General features: G+C 38.4%; 1 protein-coding gene across 1 annotated transcript in view; it reads right to left on the minus strand.

Moving 5' to 3' along the window:
* The window catches only part of LOC149028411 (ion channel POLLUX-like protein, putative (DUF1012)), a 104,853-nt gene that overhangs the window by 58,001 nt on the left and 29,630 nt on the right, over nucleotides 1-17,222 (minus strand). Inside the window, exons 4-5 of the mRNA XM_089136384.1 lie at nucleotides 9,475-9,773; nucleotides 122-193 (exon numbers count right to left, since the gene is read on the minus strand). Coding sequence (XP_088992510.1) covers nucleotides 122-193; nucleotides 9,475-9,773 — 371 coding nt within the window. The remainder of the gene's footprint in view (nucleotides 1-121; nucleotides 194-9,474; nucleotides 9,774-17,222) is intronic.

The raw sequence follows: 17,222 nt of genomic DNA on the forward strand, positions 1-17,222 counted from the left end.
AAGGGCACAAAGCCGATATACAGCTACAACACCACCACCAACCCACAACTGTCAGATGGACATGTATAATTTTCCCACAATTCTAGTGTAGATACAAGTTTATACTCCAGATATAGATTACCTGAACTTGAAGAATAAGAAACCTCCAATGATAACAAATGAGAAGCATACTGCAAAGAGTGCTACAAAGATTCTGCAATTAGGGAAAAAAGTTTAGATTACAAGCATGCTAAAACATGAATATTTATGTTGTATGCACATTAAGGAAGTTCTTCCATGCCAAGGATATCATCTATTACGATATGAAACAGAGAGAATATGGAACAAAAGAAAGAGCAGCCCATGCACGAGGCTTCCACCAAATAGAAACAAAGAAAGAAAATAGAAGAAAAACTTATGCAGTATTAATACAGCTCACCTGAATCCAACTATACCTTATCCCAACTAAATGAAAAGGGTATACTATTAACCATAGTATGAAACTTGCAAAGACCTCAGGAATATCTCAGTATATTGGTATACCAAGCATATAGATGACATCCAGGATTTAAAAAATGCAATTCTCAATCAAGATCTCATTTCAACTGATATCTTGACCCAGCCACATAAAAAATCATTAAACTTGATCAAGTTGGTTGAGACCTCAACCAACTCGGTCTCTCACTGCTGTGGACTCCTGAATGCTGCAAAATCACTTCGAGGCTTGGTTTTTGGTGGGGATTTCACTGGAGTAGCTGGAGCTTATCAATCATCCTTGCTTCATGCAATATCTAAAACAAATACAAGTTAGATTTAAACAAATGCAAGCCAAGGTATACCTTTTTCTCCGGAATCTATCCTTTACAAAAAGCACACGTTGGTTGGGTCTTGGGTGTGAATTTAATATATATAACATGTTACAGTTCCACAACTTAGCTTAAATCTATCAGTTTATTCTCAACAAATGGCAATCAAACAACATACTACCATGACTCCTAGCAAGTCTTTAGTCGTATACCTCTCTTTTTTTTTTTGTTATAGTTATTGTGTTTGTACTTCTAGTTCTGCTAATTAATCCATTTTTTTTATAATATAGTTATTTGGTGGGATACACATGGAGGAAATGCTTTTAAGCTTTCAAGGATTACATGGAGGATATTAGACCTTTGTTTTTCCTCCTCTGCTTTTGAAAGGAATTGGAGCACATTTGAGTTTGTATTAAGTGATTTAAGTGTTTAAAATACTTTTAAGTTTTAATTTTGAAAGAATGACTCGGGATTCTCTTCAATTGCTTATGAACTTAGATTCACAACAAGAAGAGGAATAGATTGGAACATGAGCAATTGAATGATCTAGTTTTTGTTCAATACAATTGTCGTTTTTAAGAAAGGTTTAATCAAAGGTGAGCATAGAATAGAAATTATGATCCCATACTTCTTGATGAGCTTGACTGGAGCAATAAGTGAATGGTTAGTCAGCCTGATAATGATTTAGTCCATCCTGAGGGTGATCTAACTTAGAGCACTACTGATAGAGCTTGGGGCATCCACATCATTTGAGGGCCAAAACAGACCAAGGAAAGGTCAACCATCTTCGCTGGAGTTAATTTATGCTACACACATTGCAAAGGCAAGGATACATAGATTGAGGAACATGGCTCAGAATCAGACGGAAACATGGAAAAAGAGTAAGACGTGAATGATGATGAGAATGTTCTAGATGATTATGGTCAAAGGACTAGGACAAGTAGTTCTTTAGAGCAACAACAACTACGAGAACAAGCTACTGATTTACTTGATGATGATTATTGTTAGATGATTTATACTTTAGTAGTTGCAATTTGGATATGGATATTTTGTTATATATGGGATTTGCACTTTAGACTTTGGATATATGTAGGGTTGTTTGCTTAAATATTTAGAACTTTATATTTGGATATTTGGCTGTATATTTTGTTTCATTTCTTCTTCTCCTTTTATTTTCATGATACTTGTTAATTGTCTCGCTGGTGCATTGAATATGATGGTTTCTAATTCAATTTATATGTTGCTTCCTAGGTCATAGTTTTTTATTTCCTATTTCCTAATACTGGACAATGGTGGATGAGGATATTGCTTGGCAACACGGAGTCCCGATGGACGTAAGAAAACAAAGGACAATGTGTAACTACTGCGGTAGAGTCATCCAAGGAGATAATACAAGGTTCAAGCAAAAAAGGTATGTTATTTTGCTTATACATCTATGTCTTTAATCTCATTTTACTAATATCTTCATTCTTGAATTCAAATTTCAATAGTTAATGATAGTATGATACTTTGTAATTTATTTAGGACCTAGTTAATTACTATGTGCAGTTTGTGGCATTTTGGAAGACTTAAGGTAGCCTAATGTTAGTTCTTTTTTGTATAAGATAAGATATGATATACTTATGATGCACTACAGCGTACAGGATGTACACTAAAAATGTAATTTAAAACGCCTTGACTGCCTCAGAAGTGCCTCAGCAAATGCCTCATCACCTCACCGCCTCAACTGGCCTAAACCGTCTTGCATCGCCTCGATGCCGTGAGGCTCATAACAACTATGTTTATAAATTATGGATTTAGTCGGGAGTAGATTAGACTTTAGAGAAGGTGTAATAATGAATTGATATACCAATCAAACTGTGGCCATAACTAGTTATGTTTGGTGCATCCAATAAACCAAAATCTAGTTTCTTCGTCAATTTCTTTTTCCATTAAAAGAAGCAACACTCTTACAAAGATGAAAGATCAAACCAAAATATTCCTACTTGAGCTGGGATTAATGGGACAAAATAAGCTTCCTACTAAGGCAGGTCTATCAAGTGTAGGAGGACCAAGAAGTAGCATGCCAGTCTTCGAAGGTCCGAAGTCTTTGAAGGATAAGAATTGTGAATAACCAACTACAACAGGTCTACAACAAAAATTATTAAGCTGGAATTGCTGAACCAAAGAAGGATCAGTTAGTTTAAGAAACATAAGGTTTTAAGCACCAAATGGTCCCAATCTACCTACTATGAACCTTGTCTCAAAATTCTCAAGCAAATGTATTGAACAAGAAGCTTCCTCCCAAAATCAAGTAGATACATCAAATTAATCTATCAGATTTTGAATGATAAAATAACTATTCTAGGCTAAACACAGAACACACAGAGGAAAACAGTGAGGGAAGAATGAACAAATGGGCATAACAATCTACAAGATTTAACAATCGTATCATTTCTCTCACACCATAGAGTGAGATGAAATGCGAAAGTTTCACTAGAAACAATTAAAAAAATTGATAAAGAACAAATGCAAAAAAAAGCACAAAAGCATTAAAAAATATTAAAAAATTAATAAATCAACCTTTTAATATAATGAAACTACAAAAAGGATGAAGGTGATGTCAGTGACCCATGAAGCCAAAGATTTGGTGGACTTATTCCGTGCAGACCCCACCACAGGGAACAAAGTACAAGCAATTGCCACATGCTGATATGGTTAAAATAGAAATCAAAAATTGCAGGGCATCAACATAATTTCCCTTAACTAAATTGAGGGGCACAAGCGCATTCAAACCTATAAGTGATGTAAACCAGGTCTAGGGTTAGGATATTTTGGTCAATTCCCTGGACTTAGGGTTTGCACAGGAAGTTCCAGCGAAAGGGGGAAGGGTTTTAGGGTTTTCTTAGGTGGTTTCGGGCCTTCTGAAACTAATCTCCAGATCTGAATTCCTGTTGAATTTCAAAGGCCAAACCAGGGTTTCTGCTAGGGTGGAAGAAGGCTATTCCTTGCTGACCCTGCTGAACAGAACTGGCTCTATTGTTATTCTCTCAACTAGAATGGAATCTAATTAACAAAACTTGATAAAAACCAGACTTCTGGAATTTTAAAATTTCTGCAGAATCTCAAGGAGGAAGATGAAGTGCAGGTTTTTCTAACATAGGGAAATAGGACTGTTTTGTAGAAAATAATGTTAGGGCTTGATTCTATGGCTTTCTGCGAACCTAATGGAGGTGAAGGAGTGAGGAAGGGGCTGGGAATCAGGGTTTCCTTACAGTTTTAGGACTAGAATGCCGTGGGAGAGAAGGAAAGGAAAGAAGGTCTGTAGGTGCTGGGGTAGGTGGGGAAGGGACGGGGGAGGTCTTGGGGTTTGGGGGAAGAAAGGTTCTAGAGATGAGTGGGGAAGAGGGAAGTGGTGGAGAAATGCTGTTAGTTGGGATCGTTGGAATGAATGCTGGAAGTTGAAGAAGCTTGCTGGAAATTTGAAGGACTTTCAAAAACCCGCCAAGGCCCCCTCAAAACATGAACCCTGGTTCTTAATAACTTTATTCAATAATCCAAACTGAAGATAACATTACATGAAGAGGCTATTTATAGCCTTAAAATAAAAGACTCTAACTCCAACATGGATATCCTTACTGATAGGAACCCATTACATATTGGACTGGACTCTTATCAAACACTTAAAAGTGGAATCAAATTACTACGAGATTGCAACCCTTAGTTAGGAATCTCTCTAGCACATGCTAATTAGATAACTTAAGACTAAAGCCACCAACTTTAAGTCAAATTGGACTCCTTCAAACACAACTTCAACTCGCAATAAGAGACTCCAAATTAAACAAAATCAGAATCAAACTAACTCAACGAAATTCTGAAATAAATCCTAATTTAATTTCAGGGGTAATTTAAGGGCTAAAATGTCCAAAATACCCCTCATATAGGGTTCGGCTAGCCTAGGGTGGCTTCTTGGAGCCATCCTGGCGGCCCCACTTGAGGATTTGGCTGGGATCCTTGTATTCACACCAATACTCCTATTCTGGAAAACATTCATCCCCTGATGAATGTTCTGCACTAATGTTGTTGGCTTGATGCTTCAGAAATCCTTGGTGGGAATTCGTCCTTGCATCATGCAATGGGGAGGAAGTAGTAGGTAAAGGGCTGCCAATACTTGCTCCTAGAGAAAACTTTGGAAGGATGATGGCTTGATAGATGTGGTCTTCAAGTCTAGGAGTCTCTTTTTCAATAAACCAGCAACACATAAGGAAGTGGCTGGTGAGGCTTTTTGAGTCCTTCCCAGGAAGAATTGTGGGGCCCAAGGGAGGGCCTGTCTCACACGGAATTGGGGTTGGTATAGCCCCTAATGTATGGGGGCAGCATTATTTTTTCTATGGTGCTGAGGACACACGGGCTCTTCAGTGGGTGGGGTGCCTCTTTATCTTCAACTCTGGATAGTACTGCTGATTTGGCCTTGTTTCTGTACTCTGTCAAAGCACCTTTGTAACTTATTGAGTCCTTGTCATTGAGAACTTGATTCTCCTCCTTGATGTCCACTGCCCTAGTTTTAGTGTCACTGTCAAACTCTCTTAATGTGGCTGTAGTAGTCATGGACAGCAACCATTTCTTTTTTTAATATCTTTAGGACCTTGATAATGGTCCAAGTAGGATACCTTATCACTGTAGTCTTCTAGGGCAGTCTCTGGTGGATGTCATGGGGGTTTCTGTGCCAGGAATTGGTTGGTGCATTTCAGGGACAGCAATTCCCCTTCTTTGAGGAGACTCCCTAGCTAAGTGCTCTTCTACTCCAAAGTCAATTTTCTCAATTTTCTCTGGCACCTCTTATGGAGGGAGCTTCTCACTGGGTGGGGCTGGTCTTCTATCTAATTTGGTCCATACTATGCAATCGTTCAAGGCGCTACCCGCTCTCTGTAGAAACTCTTTGTTGAAGTTTGGGCTGTTACTGTTCACGTGTAACAGTGTTATGCCATTATTCTTTGTTTCCTTTTTAGATATGCTACTCTACTTTTTATTTCTAATGTAGTAATCTTGCTACACAAGTTTTGAGAGTTTCTAGAAAGCATAGTTTCTTTTTTCTGTTAGTTACTAATTTCAGAACTTTCTTTTTTCAATACTTTCTATTTTGACAGATTTTAGGAGTTAGAAGACTAGAAAATTATATACATAAGTTGTACTCTTTATTTCCTTTTTTAGAGGGCAAGATGGCTTGCTTCTCAAGTTGTAATCTAGACTATTGATATCTATAAATTAAGAGGCTGCGATTCTAGGAGTGCTAAGCTAGAATCGCAGGCTTATGTGATTCCCATCAATTCTTCTTCTTTCTTCTTCTCTTCTCTTCTCTTCTTCTCTTCTCTTCTTAGTTCTTCTTGTTATTGCATTGTTTTGGTTGATTAAAATTTATTTTCTAACATGGTATCAGAGCTTTTTTTAATCAAAATAGTGTTCTCAAGTATTCTCTTCTAAAGTTCTCTTTCAGTGTTCCTCTCTTTGGTGCACAGCCACATACTGCTGTACTTATTTTATAGTTAGATTAGATGAATATATAAATTGATATATTCTATTACTTGCCTCTTATTTATCCCATAACTTGATTGATTACTTTGATCTATTATTTTCTGCAGTTTTACATCCTTCTGCAGATCTGTTTTTCTTTGCAAACACCTATTCGATTCTGTGTTGCAGAATTTTTCTGCTATTATTCTTCAAGTTTTGGTGCGCAACCACTTGTTGCTGCAAATAATGTGCTACTTAGATCAGTTTTTTGTTTTACCCTATTCTGTTATGCACTCTGCAGAATTTATTTTATGATTCTTCTTCAAGTTTTGGGCTGCTGGTTAATGAGTTTATACTACAGATCGTAGGATCTTTTGCTGGTTTCTGAAGATTTATTTGGGATGGCTACTGGTTTATATGGTTTGCTTCTTTGATGACTTATGAAGGACTTAAATAATACCTATCCATGCTACTAACAAACTAGGGAATCCAGATGAAGATTGGCTGTATGTTTCAGTTTGCAATCCTTTGCATGATGGTTCCTACACAAGTCTTTTTTTTGGGCTTCTCTAAGGTTCGATTTACCTAGTATTTAATCCCTGCGCAGCTGTTTCCTTTTTATATGATAAGGGCTGCGATTTACCTATCAGGCTGTGTTTGCATCTCAACTACTGGTTTATAACCTACGATGCTATACAACATTTCATGCGAATCCCTGGGCAACTGTCTCCCTATTTCGTGGGTGGAATTAATTTTCTACAAGTTTTTTTTTCCATAAAGACTTGTACCTACTTTGTTTCTTCTAAGATTTTTTTTCAACATCCTCAGACCTGAATTAAGTATCAGCTAGGCTCTACTCCATTGACTATTGTTGTTTCTAACAAAAAAAATTTCTACCCACCTTTGGTCCTACACATATTTTGCTTTTTTATTGGTCTTGATTATCTTTGTTCCCTACCATGAGGAGAACTTGGAAACCATATTTCTTGAGATCTTTTTAAACTGAATATTGGTTATTGGTTGTCATTAATTATCCACATGCAATGCTTGCTTCTCAAGTTGTAATCTAGACTATTGATATCTATAAATAAGAGGCTGCAATTCTAGGAGTGCTAAGCTAGAATTGCAGGCTTATGTGATTCCCATCAATTCTTCTTCTTTCTTCTTCTCTTCTCTTCTTCTTTTTTCTTCTTCTTAGTTCTTCTTGTTATTGCACTGTTTTGGTTGATTAAAATTTATTTTCTAACACTCTTGTATTGGCTTTTTTGGAATAATATTAGAAAACTCGGTAAAGATATCTCAAATCTGAGGTGGAGGTTCTTATTCTGGCTGTGTATTCTCTAATTTGGTGACAAGTGCTAGGGTTACACTCGATTCTTCTTCAGGGTCTTCAAGCTTCTTGGTGAGAGTCACTTTGGGTTGGGGAAAACTCTTTTGCAATTAGATTCTTTTCGACCCTCTTTCTTTCTTCCTCTTGAATATTCAAGGGGGAGAAGTATAATGTTTTTCCCCTGGTGCCTAAAGGTATACGTATTATCCCTACCATGTAGGATTACATCATTGTCAAATAACCATGGCCTACCTAAGATGACATCAGTTTATCAGAAACTACATCACACCAAACATTATCAACAAAGGAGTGTAGGCTAAGAGAAACCAGACACCTATGTGTTACCTTTACAAGCTCATGATTAAGAAGTTGAACCGAATATGGCGTTGGATGCCCTTCTAGTGGTATACCAGCCTTATGTGATGTTGCTTCAAAGATGATGTTGGCGTTGCACCGGTTGTCTATAAGGGGCCTCACTATCAACTTACCAGCTTTTAACCGTGTGTGAAAGGGTCTGCTCCTCTTCCAAACCTCATCTTCATGTTTAGACACAATAATCTTGGAAAGGAAGCTCATTGATGGACCATACTTCTAAGTATCCTTCAATAGGCAGACTGTCTGCTAGCTCTTCTATGTTTCAGGCTATTAAGGATGCATCAAGGATGGTACTAGGACTGCTGAAAATCTAAGCTCTGATACAATTGATGTAAACCAGGTCCATGGTTAGGGGTATTATGGTCAATTCCCTAGACTTGGGGTTTGCCCAGGAAGTTCCAGCAAAAGGGGGAAGGATTTTAGGGTTAGGGTAGGTGGGGGAAGGGGCTGGGGAGGTTGTGGGGGTTAGGGGAAACTTATAGGGATGCATGGGGAAGTGGTGGGGGAATGCTGTTACTTACTTGGGATTGTTGAAATGAATGCTGGAAGTTGAAGAAGCTTGCTGGAAATTTGAAGAACTTTCAAAAACCAGCCAAGGCCCCCTCAAAACAGGAACCCTGGTCCTTAATAACTTTATCCAATAATCCAAACTGAAGATAACATTACAGGAAGAGGCTATTTATAGCCTCAAAATAAAAGACTCTGACTCCAACTGGGATATCCTTACTAATAGGATCCCATTACATATTGGACTGGACTCTTATCAAACACTTAAAAATGGAATCAAATTACTACAAGATTGCAACCCTTAGATTGGAATCTCTCTAACACACTTTATCTTTTTAAGCACATGCTAATTAGATAAGTTAAGACTAAAGCAACCAACTTTAAGTCAAACTAGATTCCTTCAAACACAACTTCAACTCACAATAAAAGACTCCAAACAAATCCAAATCAGACTCAAACTGACACAACGAAATTTTGATATAAATCCTAATTTAATTTCAGGGGTAATTAAATGCCTAAAATGCCCATGGCCAGCTCGGGGCACTACTTGAGGATTCAGCCCCGGGGGGGTCCTTGTGTTTACATCAATATATTTGATATCAAAAAGCTTTAACTTGTTGCAGACATGCAAATTGAGAAAACTCAGGGAGGTCATATTATTAACCAAAAAGCGAGGGTACTATAAGTAAATTTTTCACTGAGAAATATACTCCTCTCAGGATTAAGTACTCCAACTGTTAAGTTTGCATGGGAAGAAAATTCAAATGCTTTCGCTGGACTGTTCATCCTTTGTGCCATTCAGAAGTTCTAGGACTACATTCCTTGAACAGGAATGGAGCAGTCAGGCTGGTTGACAGTCTGAGCTGTGCAACCTCCCAGTCAAATTGCTAGTGAAAACACTGCCATAATAACAACAATCAAGATCAATAGACACCAAATATAGCATATGCTCATGACCATGACAAACCTCACAGATATTTCACTTACGTTGCTACATTTCTCTCAAGTTGCAAATTAAATAAATAAAGTATCCGCGCGAGGCTCCACTTAACATCTTGAAAAGATGGTAATGATACATCCAATTGCAGAGGTGTAGGTTTGCTGATGGAATTAGATATACAGGCAAATGGCAAGTTTGTCGCCTCAAAAGCTCGTGACAAATAGAGAAGCAAGCATTGGACCATCTTCGCAAATTCCTGGATGGGACTTGACAGGTTCTGCTTCAAAAAGAGATACAATGATATAGATCCTATAAGGAGTTCAGCTCCAGAATGCTGCCCACACTGCTGAATAAGATGAGAAAATCCATCAGTTAATATGGACATGTATCCTATAAAGAGTTCATCTCCAGAATGCTGCACACACTGCTGAATAACACGACAGAATTCATCAGTTAATATGAACAGCCAAAAAAAAACATTTCTTTTTTTCTTTTTTCTAATATATAATAAAGTAATTAAGAAAGAAGGGCATGCCAAGAATATCCAGTTGAAGGGAATCAAATTCCAATGGAAGCCCCAGAAGAGAAGAAGAAAACAGTTGTCTTAAACATCACCTGTAACAAATGTACTTGATGCAGATCCAAGGTTCACTCTAAACATGGTTCAAGCTTTGACCAAGAAGGGCTGGAATTTCAGCTAAATCTTGATTTCCAAGAAACTAAGATGGAGCTAGAGGTTAGTTTTAAGAGTCCCAGGTTTCAAAATATTTTGAAATCTTTGGTAACTTCAACAAATATTTCGAATATTTCAGAAGTTTTTACCAATTTTAACCAATCTCAACCAACCCAAGTTCCGCAGTTTTGGCAATTTTCAACATACTTCAGTAGTTTTGAGTCTTTTGACCAATTTCAATGGTTTCTATTGAATAGTCTGAACTTCTGACCTTTGTCAGGGAACAGTCGATCTTTATTTATAATAATAAGAGAGTACAGGAAAGAAATTCCCAATGTGGGGTTATTACATAATAGCACCTTTTAGACAGTTTAACCCTTTACTTAGATTAACAACACTCCCCCTCAAGTTCATGCATACATATCTATCATTCCCAACTTGTTAGTCATTTAACTAAAAGTTTATGACTCAAATTCTTAGTAAATACATCAGCCTTTTGATTTTATGATGAGACAAAAGAACTGCAAATAACACCATATTCAAGTTTCTCCTTGATGAAGTGTTTGTCAATCTCTATATGCTTTGTCCTATCATGCTAAACTGGTTGTCAGCTCTGCTGATTGCAGACTTGCTGTCCAAAAAACAACCGTAGGGGATCTTAACTTCTGGACTTAGATCCTGGAGTAGCCTTTCCACCATAGCAACTCACAAATGCCTTATGCCATTGCTCTAAACTTGGCTTGAGCATCAGGCCTAGCTACAACACCTTGTTTCTGACTCCTCCAAGTCACCAGGTTTCCGCCCACATAAGTACAGTAGCAAGATGTAGACCTCCTATCATCTAGACACCCTACCCAGTCCACATCAATGCAGGCTTCAATATTCAAGTTTCCACGAGAAGAAATTAGGATTCCCTTTCCAGGAGCTGTCTTTGAGTATCTCAAAATTCTATAGACAGCATCTAGATTAGAGGAATGTGGATCATGCATGCACTGGTTTACTAGGCTTACAATAAAGGCTATGTCCGATCGGTGTGAGACAAATAAATGAGTCTCCTTAGCCGTTGGTAGCCAGTAATGTCCACAAGTTCTCTATTAACCTTCAAGTGTGAGTTGGGCTCAATAACTGTGTCAGCTAGCTTGCATCCTAATATTCTTGCCTCTGCTAATAAATTCAGGGTATACATTCTTTGAGGAAGAGAGATGCCATTAGAAGAATTTGCCTTAGAAGAATTTGCCAACTCAATACGCCAAAAAATACACTAAAATCTCAAGAAAACTTTCAGGGCTAAAATCTCTGCTCCAATGCTGCCAGAGGTCACTATGTCACTGACATACACTAATAGTGCTACGATGTAGGTGTCGGTCTTCTTGATAAACAAGGTATGATCGACATTGCTTTGCTTATACCCACTGGACACCATAACCTTATGGAAACCTCCAAACCACATTCATCGGGACCGCTTCAACCCATAAAGAGCACACTTAAGCTGCATACCTCCCCATGACTCTCTATGGTAGTGTGTCCTGGTGGGACATCCTTATACACTTATTCTTGAATCTCTCCATAAAGAAAGGCATTCTTAACATCAAGTTGCCAAGATCCCAGTCTTGATTCACCGCACATGAGAGCACAACTCACACTATATTCATCTTGGCAATTGGAGCAAAGGTCTCCCAGTAATCAATGCCTTAAGTTTGAGTGGAAAGCTCTGCCACCTATCTAGCTTTGTACTTGTACAATGTATCAACAGCTTTGTGCTTTACCACAAACACCCACATGAAACAACCAGTCTCTTTCCAGCAGCCTACATGTAAAGCAACCAGATCCCACATGTTTTTTTACATTGCCTTCATCTCTTCACCCAGTGCTTCTTTCCAGTAAGAATGAGCTAGTGCTTCCTGCCAAATGTACGGAATACAAACAAAAGACAAGGAAGAAATAGAAGTTTGAACGGTAGGCGATAACGAATGATACAACAACAACAATAAGCCTTGTCCCAACTAAATGGGGTCGGCTACATAGATTCTTGCCTTCCAATCAGTTCTGTTTGAGGCCATGTTAGATAAAAGGCCTAAGATATGCATATCCTTTCTCACCACTTCTCTTAAGGTTATCTTAGGTTTGCCCCTAGCTCTTCTAGTTCCTTCAATCTGGATTATATCACTTCTCTGTACAAGTGCATTAATAGGTGAACATGGTTGTGCCACCTTAAACAACTTTCTCGAAGCTTATCACTTATAGGAGCAACTCCCAGACCAGCTCTAATATGATCATTCCTTATCTTATCCTTCCTAGTTTTGCCACTCACCCATCTTAGCATCCTCATTTCTACCACACTGAGTTTATCTATATGATTCTTTTAAATAGCCCAACACTCTGCCCCATATATCTTAGTTGATTGAACAACGGTCCTATAGAATTTTTCTTTAAGCTTTAATGGAATTCGTCGATCACACAAGACCCCGGGCACACCTCTCCGCTTCATCCACCCAATTTTAATTCTTTGGGAAACATCATCCTCTATACCACCTCTTTTATTTATGAATGAACCTAGGAACCTCAAAACAATCACTCCAAGGAATCTCCTTATTGCAAGGTTTCACCACCTCATCGTCTAGCCGATCATGACTAAAGTTACAAACTAGATATTTTGTCTTCGTTCTACTTAGTTTAAAGCCTCTTGATTCCAAAGCTACTCTCCATGACTCTAACTTGATATTAGTCCCCACTTGAGTCTCATCTATCAACACAATATCATCTGCAAAAAGCATACACCAAGGGGCCTCATCTTAAATGTCTTTGGTTAATTCATCCATTACAAGTGCAAATAAATATGGACCTAAAGTTGATCCTTGATGCAGCCCAATTGTAATTGGAAATTCATCACTTTGTCCCCCCACTATTCTTACACTTGTCACTGAACCATCATACATATCCTTGACTATGTCCACAAATTTACTTGCAACACTTCTTTTCTCTAGTACTTGTCAAATTAACTCTCTAGGAACTCTATCACAAGCTTTTTTCTAGGTCAATAAATATCATATGAAGGTCTTTCCTACACTTAATATAGCGATAACGAATAATATGTAACAAAATTAAAAATAGGAAGTTGAGTACATGCTCATGGTTGCTTTTGCAGTGCAATTTGTAAGTCTAATGATGCGTCAGGAATAGGAATGGACTTATCAAGATTAATGTCAGTAAGACTAGGAATTGGTGTTTCCAATTGACTAGGCACGTTATGAGGCACTTCCTAGACTGCTCTTTTAGTATGGTATGTTTTTAGGGGAGATTGCAAAGTAGGTTATTGCTCCCCCTACATATCCCGCTCCTAAACCATCGGCCATTTTTCCTGTCTAGTCACTTCATCTTCCATATGGGCATCATCAACAAGAACTTCCAAGGGGGTTTCAATGGGTGGAATGAGAAACGAAACCTCTTCACTAGACTCACTTTCACCCTCAAAATATATAAGGGAAGAGTAGGGAACATTCTCTTGAATGACCAAATCCATGGTAAGGGAAGAGTAGGGAACAATTTCTTGAAAGACCAAATCCATGGTGACAAATATTTTTCTAGAAGGTGGATAATGACACATATACCCTTTTTGGATGGCAGAATAACCACGGAAGATACATCGTAGCCCGCGAGGGTTAAGCTTACCCTGAAAATGATTTCTAGCAAAGGCAACACACTTAAAACACTTTAAGAGGAACAATGAATGATGTAGAACCCAAAAAGAAGATAAAGGGGACGGTGTTGCTACAACATAAAGGAAGGCATCCTATTAATTAAGGTAAGCTATCGCAAGTATCGCATCTCCGCAAAAATGAGGTAGGACATACATGGTAAATATTAAGGATCCTCTAACTTAAAAGATGCCACTTTTTACGTTCAACCACCCAATTTTGAACAAGTGTATCAACACAACTAGTTTGATGAATGATGCCACAATGAGATGAATAGGATTGGAGTTGCCCTACAATATATTTAGCCCCATTATTAATGCAAAGAATTTTGATGCATGCATCAAATTGGATAGTTACCCCCACTTATGAGAAATTTGAAAGCAAGTAAAGCATCAATTTTCTGGTGTAACAAATAAACCCCAGTGATTCTAGTGCAGCAGTCAATAAAGGTGACAAAACCAATGATATCCAAAAGAAGAAACAAGCTAGTAGGACCCCAAACATCAAAATAAATAACAGAAAAACAAATATTCCTATGATTATGAGAAATAAGATAAATATGTTTAGTTTTATAACAAACCAGAACCTCCTACTGAGGTGCAGCTGCAAGTTAGAAGAAGAGATCAGAGAGCTGAAGAAGAAGAAGAGATAAGAGAATGAGGATAAGAAGAAGAAAGGGGGAGAGACAATTCTGCAGTAGTCGTCGTCTCTGCCCTCTAATCCTTTATTTATAGTTGAAAAATACAGCTCTACATCAGTCCCAAAATCAATGGGAATCCAACTTACCAATTCCAAATACATTCCAAAAATAGATACCAACTTTCTAAGGTTCTAAAACTGTTCTAAGAAAGGAAACATAACTTGCTAGAAAATTAGTAACAGAATCTACTTTCTAATTTGGCAGAGCATCTAAAACTTTCTAAGTCTGTAACAACGCAGACTCTTGCTCCACATGACTCCTCACTTTCCTTATCTGCTACACAAGAATTGCAACAAGTTTGTTTTGCCACAATGCAAGCATCACAATGAAAATCATTTAAATTACATCTCCAAACTAAATCAGGAAAAGAAAAGAAAAACTAAATAAAGTAGTTGATGCAGGGAGACCAAGACGAGGATGCCACTAAAGCAAAGTGGACAAAGCAAGGGCAGAGGAATCAAAAGAAATGACCCTAACCAACACTGATGCAAAACAGTCCAGCAAGTAGAGCCCCCCAGAACATTGACAATTGTATGCCCAGTTCCCAAGTCTAGAAATATAAAATGAGAGGGAAAGAAATTTATTTTGCAATTTATGTCCAAAGTAAGAATATTAATGGACAACATAAAAATTAGGAGCATCTAAAATAGAGATAATTGTAAGGATGGTGAACAATTGATTGTTCCTTTACCAAGAACTGGAGAAACTGAACCTCCAACAATGCAAACAGTATAGTTAAGAAAAGCAGAAGAATAAGAATAAAACAAAGAGTGTGAACCAGCCATGTGATCGGTTGCGTCAAAGTCAATAATCCAAAAGGATGGACTCTAGAACCACAATGGCACCAGAAAAAATACCTAAGGTGGGAGAAGGCTCAGAAGGGGTAACCGTGGGCCCATGCAGAAGCAACACTAGCACTAGATATCTGCGTAACAGAAGACATCTCAAGCCTAGTCATCAGCTGACAAAGATGCTGGACTTCATCAGAAGAGAGAGGTGCCAGTACACTAGAGCCCTCTAGGTTGGCTTGATTAGCCACCACCTATGAAACCTCACCACGTAAAGTTGTACAGCCTCCTCTGTAGGAAGTAAATGGGCATATCCATGAGGTTTACAGCATTTTTCCTGATTGACATTCGCAGCAATCACACATGATGGAAGCACACGAGGGGCCACCAGAGTCGGTATCACAATTCTGAGAGACAGGAGAGGATATGCCACAGGAAGAACCTCCAGAAACAGCAACTAGAGCTGACCTTTCTACTGCAATAACCATGGCATTTCCTTTAACTTTCTTTAGTATCAACCATAGCATATGCTTGGTCCAAAGAAGGGGAAGGCTCACGAGAAAGGACTTGGGCACAAATCTGATCATTCTCCATATTGAGACCCACAAGAAAATCATAAACACAGAGCATATCTTCCACTTCTGATAGGCTGCAACATCAGTCACACAAGTAGGAATAAATTTCCCATAAAAATCTAATGTTGGATAATACCAACGTAGAGTGCTCTAATATGAGAGAGGGTAAGATTCTTCTACTGTAACTGATGGATTTTTCTCCTAATCTCAAAGCATTGTGCATCATTACTGACCTTGGAGTACGTGTCCTTAGCAACTTCACTAAGAGAAGCAACATTAAGAAGAAGAAGATTGCTCCCAGCAGTAGCTGGTTCAATAGAATTGAGCAGAAAACCGTGACCAGACATTCATCAATTTCCCTCCTCTTAAGTCGAACCAGACATTGTAGGTTTAACCATTTTACCATGAAGATAACCGCTAAGACCACAAGCACCCACTACAACTGCAACAAAATGAGACCATCTTAGATAATTTGTCTCATCAAGTTTGACAGAGTTGATCTGGAAAGAAGGAAAAAAAACACGCTAATGAATAACTGGAGCCTCCTCCACAGCAGGTGAGCCAATAGGAGCAGTGGTAGTAGATTAGGTAGACATAGTACTGATCCAAAAAAAACAAAGAGTCAAACAAATCACAGATCCTTCATACAGAAGGAATCACACCATCAATGTGTATAACGAACTCTTGGTAGGAGAAAAGGCGTTCACCACCAAGAGAATAATAACAGAGAGATGTGGCACAAACCTAGAAGGGTAAAAAAAAGGAGATGGAGGGAAGGGAAGGGTTCTACAGATGTGGCAACAGGGTGGCAAAGGAATGTGGGATCCTAGATATTGTTGCTAGGGTAGGGCTACACCCTAAAGACTTATGGCATCATGGTGGAAGGGTTGATGGCGGGTGGCCATAGGGATGTTGCTAGGGTAGGGCACCGCCCTAGGTGTCTTGCAGTAAGGTGGCAGGACTGGTGGCTAGCGGTGGTTTGCAGTGGTTGGTGGTGCGCTGTGGCGACTGACGGAAGTTGCAGGTGGTGTTCTCTAGGGTTTTACAAAAAGAGAAATATTTTTCCACAAAAAAATCCTTAAACACAAGGGACATCAAACTCTAAAGAACTTTGGCTCTAATACCATGTTGAATGGTCTAGGAACTTTTGACTTTTGTCAGGAAGACACAGCCCATCTTTCTTTACAATAATAAGAGAGTACAGAAAGAAAAGAAATTCCCGATGTGGGATTATTACATAATAGCATCCTAGAGACAGTTCTACCCTTTACTTAGAATCACAACAGTTCCTACCAATTTCAACCACCCTATCACCTGTTGAGTTTTATCCTAAAAATCCCCGATTTCAACACATCTCGATATAT

The sequence above is a fragment of the Hakea prostrata genome, chromosome 1, assembly GCF_041222555.1.
Source record: "Hakea prostrata isolate BN-2017 chromosome 1, UWA_Hpros_2, whole genome shotgun sequence".
Lineage (NCBI taxonomy): Eukaryota > Viridiplantae > Streptophyta > Magnoliopsida > Proteales > Proteaceae > Hakea > Hakea prostrata.